We start from the raw sequence: 15378 nt of genomic DNA, 5'->3' as shown, positions 1-15378 counted from the left end.
TTTCATATTAATACTAAGGGCTAGTTGCCCTTTTAAACTTTCATTTTCTCACAGATATATACAGAGTTTCCCAAAGGTTACATGATGTGCGATATTATGATTGAATGCAGAAGCAGTTCTAAGAATTCTGCTGTCATTTATTAAGCCAGACATTAAATAGATTCACAAAAATGTAAAACAATTGTACTCTTCTCACTAATTTTTGTTAATAGATACTTTGTTATTTTGAAATGTTTTGATTTTTAATTCAGTCAACATCAATAGATATAGCCCATATAAATAAAAACTCTTTGGGCCCTCAACAATTTTAGGAATTTAAAGAGATTTGGGGAGCAAAATGTTTTGAGAACTGCTGCTCCAAGGAGTCTTGGTTCCTTTTAATGGAAAATGGTATTTAGAGATCACAATCTAGGAGCTAAAGATGTTCATGGTTACTAGGTTGGCCATAGTTTTTAGGCCATTTCATAGGCAGAGTTAAGATAAAATTATATATTTATTTAAAGATAAAATACATCATGAGTTAATACTGTTTATTCCTGTCCAAATTTAGGACTACAGAGTTTTTACTTAAACTCATACAATTTACATTTGTATCTCCTTTCTCCCACAACAAAAGTCCCAGCATAGGGCTTCCCTGGTGGCGCAGTGGTTGAGAGTCCGCCTGCCGATGCAGGGGACACGGGTTCGTGCCCCGGTCCGGGAAGATCCCACACGCCGCGGAGCGGCTGGGCCTGTGAGCCATGGCCGCTGAGCCTGCGCGTCCGGAGCCTGTGCTCTGCAGTGGGAGAGGCCACAACAGGGAGAGGCCCGCGTACCGCAAAAAAAAAAAAAAAAAAATCCCGGCATAAATGTTTATTTTCAGTGTCACATTAACAATAGCACCACTACCATCACTACCAACCATATGATCAGTTAAAACACTTTGACTGCTTTCTTTTCTTTTTTTTTTAGTTCTTTTTTCTTTGAGGTATATCTCTCTATGGATGTACAGTAATTTGATAGTTTAAAGTTACCTGAAATGGTGTGTGTTTTTGAAATTATGCCAACAAGCAGATCAGTTAGACCCATGTATTTTTTCTTTTGATTTTTAAAGGCTGCTTTTTATAAATTCAGAGAAGTTTAGGTTCTATCTCTGTCTCTTGTAGCCTACTGCCTTCCTCTCTTCCTCAAGTAACATTAAAAAAAATCAGTAATTTTCCTTTGTTATTTTTAAACTTTAAGCAAATATATAGTATTACTAGATATAGTATATGTATATATATATACTTATTTAGTATTACTACCACCCTCCCCTTTTTGGATGAAAGGTAGTATACTATATACACTTCTTTCCACAACTTTTTTCAATTAACAATATATGTATTCAGGAGCTCACTCCAGTTGTATATAGGGCACTTCATTGCATTATTTTACCATAATTTATTCAAGTAGCCATTTACTGAGGAACTTTGGGAGCAATTTCCAGTATTTTATTACATATGGTGCTGCAGTGAATAGTCTTGCACATACTTTTACCACGATATCTTTAGGATAGAGTTCTAGAAGTGGGATTGCTGGCTCAAAGTGTGAATGTGTATAATTCTGCTAGATATTGAGACTCTTTTTACTTCTGCAGTACAGATGGAAGAACAGACTGAGACAGCTGCTCAAGGTCACCTTACCAGTCACTGACAAGTCTGGGGTTTAAACTTAGATGTAACGGGTCTCCACAGACTCTGTAGGTCACGGGAAGAGGATTTGCAAGGTGGGAGAGGCAAAGGAAGAATTTTGCATTTGGAAGTCACATTCACTGAATCACATATTCTCACGCTTCCAACTCCCAGCGCACCAGTTCTTCCTTATCAGAACCTCTAGTCCTCTGAGCTCTCATACTTTCTCTCATTCATCACTTTCCTCCTCATCCGGTAACTGAGGTATCACTGCCGCCACTGGTAATCTGGGCCAGTAAACCCGGAAGGTGTGTGGAGGGCTTTGCGCATGCCCAGCCACTACGCGCAGATTGGAGCCGCTCGGAGGCAGGACCAGAGTGACGTCCTAACGGCGCGCCGCTCCCTGGCGTCCTAGCAAGGTCGCTTTGCAGTGCAAGTGCGCGCGTAAGTGACAAGACCCTGGTTCGGGGGCGCGCCGTATCCTGCTGCCTTGGTATCAGCGGCGACATGTCAGGGTATACGTCCGACGAGAAATTGCGGCTGCAGCAGCTGCGAGAGCTGAGAAGGCGATGGCTGAAGGATCAGGAGCTGAGCCCCCGGGAACCGGTGCTGCCCCCGCGGAGGATGTGGCCTATGGAGCAATTCTGGAATAAGTTTTTGCAGGACGGGGCCTCCTGGAAGAACGTGGTGAGTGACGGCCCTCCCCCACTCCCACCCTGACTCCCGCCCCGTCGCGGACCCCGGCCTGGCTGCTGGGCCGCCTGCTCACTGTAGCCACATTAGGGACTGACTCGTTCCACCCCCGAAAGTTCCGGTAGTTCCCCAAGGGAGAATCAGATTCTACCGAGACTTAGGTTTAGCTGGGACGCTCACTGGTCCCAGGAATCATAGGCTGGGAGTCGGGAGTCAGGAGTCAGAGTCCGGAGCTTGTATGGCTTCGGGATGGTCTTGTCCTTTGGCTGTCAAATGTGATGAGAAGGAGGCGAATCTTCGCCTGGGTTTTACAGGACACTGCAGGCTTGCTTCTCTTTTGACTGTGGAGACCTTCCCTCAGAATGATGGCCAAGGATTCACTGGAGTTAAAATTCAATGATTTTAGTATTTGAAGACACTTGTCTGATTTTTGAGGTTGAGATTATAGAGACCAACTAACTCTGCACTCGACTACCAGAAGGCACAATGAGCCTCTAGCTGGTAATACAGCTCTATGTAATGACCATTAAAGAAGGGGTCCTATTGGTATGCTGAGTGAGTCATATTCAAGAGCCCCCTTTCTTAACCGCTACTACGTACGTTGAACACACGCTTTCATTTAAGAATGCCATTCCTGGACTTTGCAGAAAGTCACTCACTCAAGTGCTATCTTTATTTTCAGGGTCTCCTGATATTTTCTTGAGGTCGTTAATTAAATCACATCAATTATGAATGATGAATGCTGTATCTCAGAATTCCTTGCAACTTTGGCTAATAATAATGGTAATAATATAAGGAACACTTCGGTGCTTACTTTGTGCCTGGCACTTTGCTGAGGGTTTTACACGTGTTACTTTATTTATTTTTTTACTTCCATAAGGTAGAAACCATCCCTAATCCTCGTTTTAAATATGTGGAAACGGAGACCTGCAGGAATTCAGTGATTTACCTGTGGTCCCAGGGCTAGGAATTGAAGAAGTTCACTTTGAAATCCATGTGTATTTTATTGTGCTACAAAGTCTGGTGCAAATTTTTCTAAGAAAGTGGTATTAGATACTTATTTATGATGGTAAAATTAAACTCTAATTGAACTCTCCTCTCTTCTCACCCTTTGTGTCTCTGGCATTACTTAACTGATTTGGCAGCCACTGGTTGAATGTTGACATCCCACCCGTCAGCCAGTGATGTAAGGAAGTAAATAATCATTTATTGAAATCTGTCTTACCTTACTTTGAGTTAACTTTTTCTTTCATAATCATATCTGTTACAACACTTAGAATCTAGATTGTCTTTTCCCTGACAGGATAGGTCTGTTTCAGTCAAATTGGCTGCCATGGAAAAGTTCCATTTTTAGATGTCTTTTGCCTTTCTTTTTAAAAATACTGTGTCTGAAGGCACCTCAAAGTGAGCTGGGAACACCCTTATCCCAGTATGTAAAACATTCTTTTTCCAGCATTAGTGCACTCAAGGTTGTCTGTCCTACAGGTAGAATGATACAAATGGTGTTTATTATGGATATCTGAAATTGATAAATTAGGGAAATGACTTTACCTGAAAATTCTGTAGTTCTGATTACTCTGGTTAAATTGATTAGAATTATTTCATTATTTATGCCATGTTTTATCTTAAACAAACTTATAATAAGGATATTTTTAGAAGTCTTTTAAAAAACATATTTATAAATACAGTACTATAGTTTTGCAAAATGCTGCTTCTCTTAAGCCTCCTTTGCTTTGAACTTTGTAGGTGTCACCTAGCAGGCACTATGTTTAGTAAAAATATTTGGTGTACAGACTATATGGAAATACGTAGCATTTAGAGATTTTACAATAATCGTGATTTTTTATATCACTGATGCTTTTTTTTTCTGCCACAAATGTATAAAAAATAAGATATCTATTTTGTGTATTTTTTTTTCCTCCAGATCTATAAGACGTACCGACACAGTATCTTTGCTTTTACTCATGTACTGATCCCTTTCTGGATTATTCATTATTATCTGAAATATCATGTGAATGTAAGTGTGCTTTAAGTATGTATTTTTCAGAATTTATTTTTAATATTGTACAAAATTATTTCCTATGTGGCAATGCCTTACCCGGCTCTACTTAGTGGAAATAATCTGCCACTTATAACTGATTTTGAATTACTTTGAATCCTTTTAGGTAAAAGGTTTAATGAAACTTAGGTAATGTATGGTTTTTCAAAAAGTTGATCTTTAATTAGTTGTTTACAACTTGAATTGCATTTCCTCATGAAACAATGTTTAAATGATCAGAAATGTAGTTGACCTAATAATACTGGTGCAAACTCAGCGTCCTGAGTTGGAAGGGAGAAAATAATTTCTGCTCCTTTTTTTTGAGCACAGATCTGGTATAAGATAAAATTCACAATAGATAAAGGTTATCTTTGTCATCATTTCCTTTTCCTTTGCTCTGTCTGGTTTTTCACAACTTACTTTCTTTAGAATTCAGCATGTCCAAAAGCTTGAATTTTTTTCACTGAAAGATCTTGCATTGAATTGAGTCTGTTGCCATATTTTAAAGGCTAGGGATACCCTGGTGTAGGGTGTTAAATCCCAGGCAGGGTGAGGAAGGAGTGCATTTTGGGGAGTGGCATGGAAGGGAGAGTGTTGGTAGTTGCCCAGCATGGAGTTTTGTAACCCAAAGAGTGAGGAGGGCATTCTTGTACCCAGTGAGGAGGCTTAAATCCTGAGTGGGTTGCTGAGTGGGTAAGGGGGCAGGGAATTGGTGAGTGTACCTGTTTGGAGGGCAGCAGTGTCAGCAACCTGGTGTAGGATATTGGAACCTGAGTGAGGGGAGGAAGACATCAGGAAGGAGTGTGGTTTGGGGCAGTGATGGAGTTGGCAACCCAAAGTAAAGTATCAGAAACCGAATGAGGTGAGGAGGTTATTTATACTGGAGTGTGGTGGTGGAGATGACAGGAGATTGGTTATATACAGGAAGGTTGATCAAATGAGAACATATGTTGATGATACTGGAACCCTGAATTCTCATTGTCAGAAAAGGGAGTTATGCATATGGAATACGGGGAGAAAACCTTGTGGTACTGGAATGGAATTGGAAGTATTGGTGTGACTCATGATTTTTAGTATGTATTGATAAATATAGAAATAAATATAGCTGTAAATGCAGATTTACCTAGCTCTGTCCATTGATAGGGCCTGTGAGCATTGCTACCCCATGGTATCAATAACTAGCACATCTAGCAGCTGGGCTTACTTTCTAAATATAGTTTTCCACTGAAAGGATCCAGAGCTCCTTGGAGAAATGGCTGATTCCAGGGCCGGGGCAGGGAAAGTACAAGATGAGCTTGTGCCAGAAAGTAAAGAAGTGTGTTCAAAGAATGATGGAGATGAATCAAAAGGACAGAGTCAGCTTGAAAAGACTCCCACTGGAACAAATTTGAGCAGCAAAATAAATGATAGTAATAGATGAGAGCCAGCTGGATAAATAAAACGCAAATCCATGAGTCCATGCTCATATAAATTAATTAATAAATGGACAGAAGAGAAAGCTTTTTTTTTGTACAGTAGAGTAAATAAGAAATGGACAAAAAAAGTCACCATTTGAGAATCATCATAGTAATATTTTATTCAGCCAGGGAACATCAAAAGGTGCTAACATTAATCCCCAAATTCCTACCTTCAACATACTTATTTGTTACAAAGAGTAACTTTGTAATGGAGGAAACCTGGCAGACATCATCTTAATCAAGAAATCTAAATTACATTACCAATAATGGGACAGACTGAAATTGTGTACTACTTGATAGGATGCAATAAGAAGAAAACAATATGTTTTGCGATGTTCCTGCCAAAAATGTATAAGCTGAATCTAATTGATGGACTTTTCTGCATAATAATTGGCTTGTTACCTTCAAAAATGTCAAGATCATGAAAGTTAAAGAACCATGGAAGATTTGTTCCAGATTGAAGAAGACTAAAGGGACTTGTCAATTAAATGTGAACTTGATTCATGGGCACAATCTGCTTCGTCAAAAAAAAAAAAAGAGATGGCATTGGCAGTCAGAACTTTAAACAGCCTACACGATGGATGGAGAACTGGTTATATAAGGGGGGATTTTTTGATAACTCCAAACAGTTATGGAGACAAGTGATAAAATTTGAATGGGTTCTTCAGACTAGATAGAAGGTATTAATATATCAATGTTAATTTTCTGATCCTGATGGCTGTATTGTGATTATTTTAAGAATATTGTCCTTATTTGTAGGAAGTACACACTAAAGTAATACACCAGTCAGCAATTCACTATGAAGTGATTCAGTAAAAAAAAAAGTTTGGGACTGCGTAACAAATTGTAGCTAATCCAGTTGAGGTTTGCTTTCCTGTAGCCTGATGAAAGGAGAGTGAAACAAATAAGTGGGGTTCTCAGAAAATTCACTCTTATGTCACTTGTTCTCTGTTGACTGTGTGGGTTCCTTAAATTTCTGATTGCTGACAACACCTTTGTTTTCTTTACTAAGATTACCTCTGTTGATCGTCAACTATGGAATGCCTAGTATGTCTTCCTTTATTGCTGTGGAAAGAATATATAAGATGAAATTCCTGACTTCAAGGAGTTTATAATAAAGTTGGAAGATAGGTATGATTTGGGTAAAAGTATGGAGGAGAAAATCTGTTCCAGTTAGAAAAACAAGGAGTTAGTAGTTAGCATGGTCTTGTTTACCGAAGATAGGATTGCCTGGAACTGCGAGTCTCTTGGCTTAGTAGGGTGGAACCAATAAATGGAAGGTCCTGAAAGCTAGGCAGAGGAGGTTGAACTTTACGTGGTAGGCAGTGGGAAGCTTTCCATTTTTAAATAGGAGAGTGAGTTGATAAAGTGATATATTTAAACATAAAAAACCTTGATATGTAGGGTGAATTGGAGGGAGGAAAGTATTGACATCAGGCAAATCAGCTGGAGGCTATTGCAGTTTAGTAGATATTAGTTGATGAGAATCTGGTTAGGGCAGAGATAACAGGAATGAAAAAGTAAAGTGAAGCCAGAAGATACTTTTTCAGGTAGAAATAACTCAAATTAAGTTGAGTTTTATTTTTAAGTATTTATAGGACATATTAATGACCCTAAAAAGGAAAATCTTTTTAAACTTAAAAATCATACATCTAAATCAATTACACATTTTAACTAGAATCCTAAAACTAATCTTTTAGAATCTCTAATAGCCTGATTATCTTAAACATTACAGATACTCTATATCAGAATATATGGATTGTCCCAGTGTTTTCAGAACTTATTAAATTTGACATTCATCTGTTTATACCCTGGGTTAATTTATCTTGTCATATCTGTATTTAACTAAATATTTCTAGGATTAAAAAAACACTTATCTCCTAAGAGAAGAAAATTTAACAAGCTGAAGTTACTGGGTTGACAATTCAGGACATTAATATGGCTGCTTACCTGAGGGATTCATACTTCTAGGTGATTTTTCCTGAGCCACAGATGGACGTAGTTAAAGGTTTTATGTCAGTAGATGTCCCAAAGCCTCTCTTTTACCTTATTCTTTGTCTTGGTTTGGTTAGGCCTGCATCCTCTACTGTTGCACCCAGTTTACTTCAGCTAACACCTTTATGCTTAATTGAATTTAACATTCTCTCTGAAGACATTTCAGTATCTTCTTGCCTCTGGCCACAGTTTTTAGAGACATTTGAATGTCCTCACATTGTATTCTGAGTTTCTCTCCTGCTTTTGGCTCCAATTTGCCTGAGTCTTAAATCATGCCAATAATCTTTTAAATTTTTTGGTGTGGTATCTTGTACAGATGTGTATGCTTAATTAGTACATTTATTTAGCACCTCCTATGTGCAAGGCACTGTTCTTAACACAGGGATATACAAGGCAGATTGAGTTCCTGTCTTCATGAAATGTTTAGGGAGACTGGCAATAAGCAGATAAGCAGAGAGGTATATAATGTTATAGGAGGTGATAAGTCTATAGAAGAAAAACTAAGGGTAAAAGACTAGAGAGTGACAGGAACTGCTATTTTTATTAAGCTTCTTTGAGGAAGTGCTATTTGAAAAACACAAATGAAATGAGGATCTGGACCAAGCAAGTATTTAGGAGAAGAGCATTTCACGTAGAGGAATCATTAAGCATAAGGGCTCTGAGGCACAAGCAGGCCTAACTGATTGTATTAATACAAAGAAGCCACTGCAGCTACAGTTCAGAGAGAGAGAGAGAGAGAGAGGGAGGATCAGAGAGGTAGCCAAGGGCCAGATCGTTTCTTAGAGATCACAGCAAGGACTTTGGCTTTTTTTTTGGAAGTATCATGAAACTTTGAGCAGAGGAGTAACAGGAGCGATGCATCTTAAAAAAATCACTCTACTCTGCCTGCAGTGTGGAGAATAGACTTTAGGGAGGGCATGAGCGGAAGCTGGGAGACTAGTAGGTGAAAATATGATAAAGGCTTGGACAAGGGTAGTAGTACTAGAGGTGGTGAGAAGCAGTAAGATTCAGGATAAAATCTCCTCCTGCTGAGGAGTCAGGGTTTTGGGCCTTCGTAACTAGGAGAGTGAAAATGCCATTTACAGAGATAGGGAACAGTTTGGCACTGAGGGACATTAAGTGTTGGACCTGATTAAGTTTGCAATGCCTGTTTGATCAAGTAGAGATCTTGAGTAAATAATAGGATGTATGAGTCTGGAGCTTAGTGAAAGTTTGGGGCTTAAGTTAAAAATTTGGGATATGAGGAAAAAAAAGGAAAAAAAATTGGTGCCAGCGTTTCTACTGAAAAAAAAAATCGGGATATGATCTATTTTATTTTAGAAGAAACTCTAAAACTATAATTAACAGAGCATTACTTTTATTGCAGACAAAACCATATGCCATCGTTGAAAGGAAGCCCAGAATATTCCCAGTAAGTCTTAAAACATCTCTGATTTTTCTTCTGTTTATTATATTTCTCTTTCCTTTCCCAAGTGATCATTAGACTAAAATTTTCCTTTCTTCTCACTGAAAGTTTAAGTGCCTGTTTTGTATATTCTTAGAAAAAAAAGAGGAGGAAATAATGTGAGGTAGCAATTACAGTTGAACCTGGGATGTGGGCACATTTCTTTTCACCCTGGCTGTAAAGCTTGTGCGACCTTTGTAGTCCTAAAGTGAATTGAAGGTACGAACAGTTTTTCACTGGTGCCATTTCACGTAGGGTTAAGGACTTAGGGCACTAGCCTGAGCAGACACCTGAGCATTGTAACAGCAACTAAATTCCTCTGTTATTATTTCCAAACTATCATTTCCTATGGCAGTTTGACCGTAACGTCTCCATCTGTGAATTTATAATCTGTCAATGTGTGCTTTAAATTTTATGTTATGAATATGTAGGCTATTATCCTAATTTAAAATAAGTCTTCATCATTAAAAGATTACATGTTAGTCTGTTGGTATCTTACTAGCTGTTTGTGAGGTTATTGTTTAGCAGAGTCAAATACATGTTATGTTCTTGTTCCATTTCTAGTCACAGATAATGAACTACCATCAAGCTCTAAGTTATATAATTTTAGAAAACAAAACTTGATGTAGATTCTTGCTTCTATCAAATGACATGGTCACAGTAATCCATTGACGACTGCAACAGAAGGGAATTTTAGGGAGAACTACCAAAGTTGGCTAACTCTTCCAATTGGAATTCTGCTTTAGGAAATAGTAGGGGATTTCTTCTGTATTTCATTGTGTATAATTGATGTGTGTCAGGGCCTAGGTAGGCTCAATTATCTTGTTGGTTTCAACAAGTTAGGTAATTTATTTATTCTTCCATTTATACATTTGTTTATTGTTTATTTTGCCATTACTGTTCAAAGGAAAAGAAGGAGGACTCTCTTTAGAAGACCATATAGTGATTCCATAGCATCTCTCCTACTTCCGTATTTTTTGCCACTGTGGTTCTTTCCTGTTTCTGTACCTTTGAGAAGCTGCCCCTTTGAAGACCTGAAGAATGCTCATCTGTACATACCTTAGAATAGGATAGATAGTAACAAACAAACCACCAAATCTCAGTGGTTTAACAAAAGTTTATTTTCTATTGACATCACAGACTAGCATAGGTCAGACAATTATAGTGAGGCCATTGGGACTATGAGGCTCCAAGATCATAGGGAAAGAGAGGGCTGGATGTCTCAGGGGATGATTTTAAGGTCTAAACTTGGAAGTAGCTTACATCACTTCTCTTCATGTCCTGTCGGCCAGAACTCATTCTCATGATCCCACATGTCTTTGTGCTTTTTTATGTTTCTCAGCCTCCCATACCTGGAGTCTCTGCCACAGTGTATCCTTCTAGTCAACAAATAGCTCTTTGCTTCCTTCTTCCCACACACGTAACACAAGTCCCTTTCCTAGGGAGAAACCCCAAGGTCCCATTACATCACTGCAACCTAAGATCTTCAGATGATGTATAGTAATATCCGTCAGGGTTATTCTTGGAGATTCTTCTCTTGGAGATTTGAGGATCAATGGCAAGTAAACTGTATCCCTTGCCTCCCAACCACGCCCATTATTCAACGATGGAATTTGGACAGCATAGCAGTCACTTGGCTCTGAAACCCCAGTGGTCAAACACTGTAAAGCCTCCTAACCCCTGTGTGTGGGAAGTTACTTGAACAGGAACTGATTTTGCTTCTGGAAGAAACACCTTTGTTCATTGTTCTTCCTGGCCCCTGGCTCAGTCTAGGGGGATTCTTTCTTTTCCAGTATCAACCTAGACCACATCTAAAATGAGTACTGGGAAGTATGCCCTCCTTAGGGTTGTACAGCCTTTAAAATCTACCTTCTGCTCACAGAAGGTTGAGGGCCACAGGTTGTTTTAATCAGTAACAGTCATAGGCTTTTATTGTCTGTATGTTTGGTTTGACCATCTAGTTCTCACATTTGGCAGGCATGGAAAGAAAAATACTTGGTAGGAGTCTAATCTTTTTGCTTCTAGTCAGTCCCACATGCCAGTATCTGTGGTTTCTATACATAGTTGTCTCATTTCTTTGTCCTTATTCTACTGCCTCTCTCAACTCAGTTGAGAGGCAGCTATGTGGAAGCCACCAGAAACACACTCTAGTTCAAGGGCTACCTTTGTTTCAGTCTGATCTTTGCCACGGTGCTGGGTCCCTCTGTTTACTGAGTTTTATTGGGCTTCTGTTTCTCAGAATCTTTTCAGTGTTGTTACTGTTTAGAGATTCAGAAACAATCAATCTGATTTTCTAATATTGCAAGGTCCCGAATTTTTAGATTCTTATTTTTATTTCTCCTCTCAAATCAGCCACTTCTTACCTGAGCTTATGTTTCTTAAAATACATTACTAAGGCAGCCACTAGTAGTTAAACACATACTGTAACGTTTTTTCAGGTACTTCTCCTAGAACCTCAAGTTCATTAGACAGTCTGCTTCTAAGTTATTAGTGCCTTTTGTTTCCATCTTATAGCCTCCAATGCCAGTGTCCTTGTAGCCCCACTGCTAAGCCAGTGCCATGTGGTTCAATTTTTATTACAGCAGCATTAGTACCACTTCAAGTTATTAATTTCTGTGTTAGGGTAATGCTAGCTGTGGTAACAAGTTTTCCCCCAAGTATATAATGGCTTAAACATAATACAAATTTATACAGTCCTGAGCCATACCAGGTCAAGGAATGGTAGGTGGTGATGGGGATAATTCTACTCTACTAAGTCAACTCATGGACTATCAGGCTGATGGAACCTGCTGTCTTAAACAGAGAGCTGAAATTAAAGCTAAGTACTTTGCCTAAGATTATACAGCTTGTCAGTGGAGGGTTCCAGGATTCACACTACTTGGTTCTGGCTTTAAAGTCCATGCCCATTCTGCCATACACACTGCATCTAGGTTTGGAAAGACACCCGAACCAGCTGTCCAAGGAAAGTTTGCATTCTGTTTCTAATATCCATTCTGAGCCAAACGGTAAACTGGTGACTGCCTAACACATTCAGTTGCTGGGAATACATTACCGCCTTATATTGAAGATGTTTACCTGCAGCTTTCTAGGGCTTCTATTTCTTGGGGCCAAGCAAATAAAGATTATCCTTTTATCACTTTGTAAAGACAACTTTCATGTCCTTTCTAGTCATTTTTGAGTGAAACTTTCCCTATTCTCTCCCTTACACCTTAAGATTTTGAATACTGGTTGCTCATCTTTAGACAGCTTCTATTTTGCCTCTGTCCCTTTAAAGTGTGAATGCCAGAAGTGAACTAGATTTTCCAGATGACCAAATAGAACTGACCAAATGGAACTATCACCTCTGCAGACAAGATTTTTCACTAATGCATCTTTGTTTTTCTAGGGTGATACAATTCTGGAAACTGGAGAAGTAATCCCACCAATGAAAGAATTTCCTGATCAACATCACTGAAGATTACTTTTAAAATTTCAAAGATGTTTGAGCCCAAGTTTGTTGCTACATTACCACACTTACTGAATATATTTCCTGGAAAAGTAACTTTAATAAAGTTTACTCAGATGTGTGTTGTCTGTTTCTTCCCAAACTGTATGATTCCCTCTGTACAATTTGAGACTCTATGACTTATCTAACAATAAGTAAAAACTGGACATGCTAAAAAAATGGTATGGGCAATCACCTACTTTTTCTGGCCATTTTTAATTTGGAAAACAGCATGTAGAAAATTATTTAGTCACATGATAGTTTTTTCTTAAACAGTACTTAATCTACTGTGATGTGAAGGTATACAATGTAATGAAATGTTGCAATAAACAAATAAAAGAACAGAAGTTCCACACACTTTTAAAGCCTTTCTGAAGCATTTCAAAAGAAGTATTTTAGAAACTTTAGATTAAAAGGCCTAGATGTAGGTTGCTTTGTTATGTGGGAACATAAAAGACAAATCTCTAAGTATATGAAAAAGTAGCATATTAGTGGTTATTATAAAGGACGGTATACAAATATGAATTTCGAAGCATTTTATTAAAGATTTTACTTTAAATCGAGACACGTGTCAGATAAGCATGAGGTAAAGAATTGTATATGCATAGAATCAAATCCAGAGGAATTACAAATTTTCATTTATCCCGAAGATTTTGGGTATTTCTTCCTTAGCTGTCGTCGTGCAGCTACAGTTGATGCATAGATGACGTATCCCCAGGAGAGCAATACGACCGCGAGGAGCAACTAAGAAATGCAAGAGGAGGAGTAAAAGCAAAAACACGTGAGCGGCACTTCCTCCTCCCCCCCATCAAGTTGGTGGGAATTTTAGTGACAAACTCGTATAAATGTGGTTCCGGAAGCGAGTACACCAAGCCGCTCTTACGTAAGAAGCGGAAGAGCGTGTCCTCCCGGAAGAGGCGGAGTCGAGGTGAGGGAGTGAAAGGCTTAATTCAGCAATGGATTTTGGAGTTTCTGGGCGCTGAAAAAATAGCGGGCTTTCGCCCGCGGGCCTCAGGAGTCGACTCCGTGGAGCCCCTCCAGGCCCGGGACCTACCGCTGAATAAATCCGGTCCAGGGTGCGGCGACTCACTGGCTTCATGGTAAGGAGACGGCGGCGGTCCGCGGGCACGGGCGGAAGCCGCAGGCCCTAGAGTAACCTCCGGGGCGGTGGCTGCCGGGCGGTGGCGGCCATCTTTCAGCCGGGCGCGAGTGCCCGCCCACTCGCCTTCCGGTGCGTTTCCCCTCGGCTGGGCCGGCCTCTTCCGCCCGGAGCTGTGGGCGGTGTCACGTGACCCTGGGCCAAGCCCGCCTTTCGGGAAGGAGGTGAGAGAAACGAGAAAGTATGTTGGAAGTGTTTTTTGCCACTTAGAAGGATAGGCTTGACTCGTCAGCCGGTCTTCCTTCAGTTCCAGAGCAGTATTAATACGAGATAAGGTACCGTCGTGTGCATTTAAAAGTTTATTTGGAAAAATCCACGTTTTAAATGCTACGCCGACGTCTCGTGCTCAAAGAATTAATGTTTCCTCCCGGATCTGTTCCCACAATGTAGGTAGTTCGTGTATTCATCTTTGATGTAAACAAGAATACCACCCGCTTTTATATAACTGACGAATCGTTGTGGGAATCCCTGTTAATTGAGCTTTTCTTCAAGAAACAAGTCTTTGAGAACGCAATGGCTTGTTGATGTCAGTGATACTCTGAAGAAGAAATAACGTGGCATGAATTACTCGGCAGAATGTAGCTGCCAATCAGCAAGTATTTATTGAACGTTTGTATGCTTAGGACGGTAGCACGATCAAATATTAAACCGAAGGACAGAGTTTGGCACGCGGAGCCAAGTTCAGCCCTGGAATATTCGGGATACTCACATTTGAGGCGAAGAATGGGGCAGAGGGCCGCTTTAAGCACCAGACGTTATGTCTCTGTAATCTCAGCTGTCGCCTAAACAGAGTTTTAATGCAGATTTCGGAGAGTGGGGAAGGGTAAAAACGTTATCTGTTTTGGGAAGATTTCAAGGCCCTACTCTCTTAGGTTGAATCCCTGTTTATCCCTGTACTGGAGTTGATCTGTCTCTGAAAACTGTAGGCCTCTGATTTGGGTATTCCATTCGAATCCCGGTGTTGTTTCCTAACTCTGCAGCCGGAGGTAGTCCCTTAACCTCCGGGTAACTCAGTTCCTTTATCTATACACCAGATACAGCTTTAGAAACTTCTCACAGAGTTTGGTGAGGTTTAAATGAGACCAAGCTAGTTATCGTGTCTTCCGGGTAAATTAGAAGCGAACTTTAAACTAGTGCCCCTGTAATCCCCAGAGATTAGTAGCAACCAGAGTGACGGTAAAATAGCGATTTCTGCCTCGGTGGGTCAGGCCTCTCTCATTCCAGGAGCGGAGGGGGTTGGGGGAAGGGCCGGGCTCGGGCCGAGCGCGCTAAGCCCCGCCTTCGGTGCCGGCGTCCTGTACCGCGCATGCGTTACGCAGGCGGGTGCTGTGTTTTGACTTGCTGGGGGTCGCGGAGTGGGTTTCGCTTTCTGCCACCGCTTTCTGCCACCACCCCCAAGCAACCATTGGTGATGAGCTCTTTACGTCGCAGGGGTCGCAGCAGCCGCCGGGGTCTCCGC

General features: G+C 40.2%; 2 protein-coding genes across 3 annotated transcripts; one reads left to right on the top strand and one right to left on the bottom strand.

Moving 5' to 3' along the window:
- Positions 1-2021: 2021 nt before the first annotated feature.
- On the top strand, positions 2022-12842 carry NDUFB6 (NADH:ubiquinone oxidoreductase subunit B6). 2 transcript variants are annotated; one of them, XM_060155192.1, is made up of 4 exons: positions 2031-2336; positions 4267-4359; positions 9199-9243; positions 12662-12842. In XM_060155192.1, the coding sequence occupies exons 1-4, from the start codon at positions 2157-2159 to the stop codon at positions 12728-12730; spliced, it is 387 nt and encodes a 128-aa protein (XP_060011175.1). In that variant the 5' UTR covers positions 2031-2156; the 3' UTR covers positions 12731-12842. The 2 variants fall into 2 exon arrangements, with proteins under 2 accessions (XP_060011176.1, XP_060011175.1); XM_060155193.1 differs by lacking the exon at positions 4267-4359 and having other exon boundaries at positions 2022-2336.
- A 439-nt stretch (positions 12843-13281) lies between these two features.
- On the bottom strand, positions 13282-14779 carry SMIM27 (small integral membrane protein 27). The gene is made up of 3 exons (XM_060155191.1): positions 14629-14779; positions 13815-14069; positions 13282-13504 (listed from the first exon to the last, which is right to left on the bottom strand). Exons 2-3 carry the CDS (start codon positions 13857-13859, stop codon positions 13400-13402), a joined length of 150 nt encoding a protein of 49 aa, XP_060011174.1. The 5' UTR covers positions 13860-14069; positions 14629-14779; the 3' UTR covers positions 13282-13399.
- Between the last annotated feature and the right edge of the window lie 599 nt (positions 14780-15378).

Source organism: Lagenorhynchus albirostris, chromosome 7 (genome assembly GCF_949774975.1).
Source record: "Lagenorhynchus albirostris chromosome 7, mLagAlb1.1, whole genome shotgun sequence".
Lineage (NCBI taxonomy): Eukaryota > Metazoa > Chordata > Mammalia > Artiodactyla > Delphinidae > Lagenorhynchus > Lagenorhynchus albirostris.
Note: the sequence above shows the minus strand (reverse complement) of the source record. Positions and strands in the feature narration are given on the sequence as shown.

What these genes read in the sequence shown, in the direction of transcription:
- NDUFB6 (XM_060155192.1), top strand. Translation starts at nt 2,157, where the DNA reads ATGTCAGGGTATACGTCCGACGAGAAATTGCGGCTGCAGCAGCTGCGA. An exon ending in GGGCCTCCTGGAAGAACGTG is followed by an intron (nt 2,337 to 4,266) that starts GTGAGTGACGGC and finishes TTTTTCCTCCAG; the next exon opens with ATCTATAAGACGTACCGACA. An exon ending in ATCTGAAATATCATGTGAAT is followed by an intron (nt 4,360 to 9,198) that starts GTAAGTGTGCTT and finishes CTTTTATTGCAG; the next exon opens with ACAAAACCATATGCCATCGT.
- SMIM27 (XM_060155191.1), bottom strand. Translation starts at nt 13,859, where the DNA reads ATGAAGCCAGTGAGTCGCCGCACCCTGGACCGGATTTATTCAGCG. An exon ending in TGGACCGGATTTATTCAGCG is followed by an intron (nt 13,505 to 13,814) that starts GTAGGTCCCGGG and finishes TGCATTTCTTAG; the next exon opens with TTGCTCCTCGCGGTCGTATT.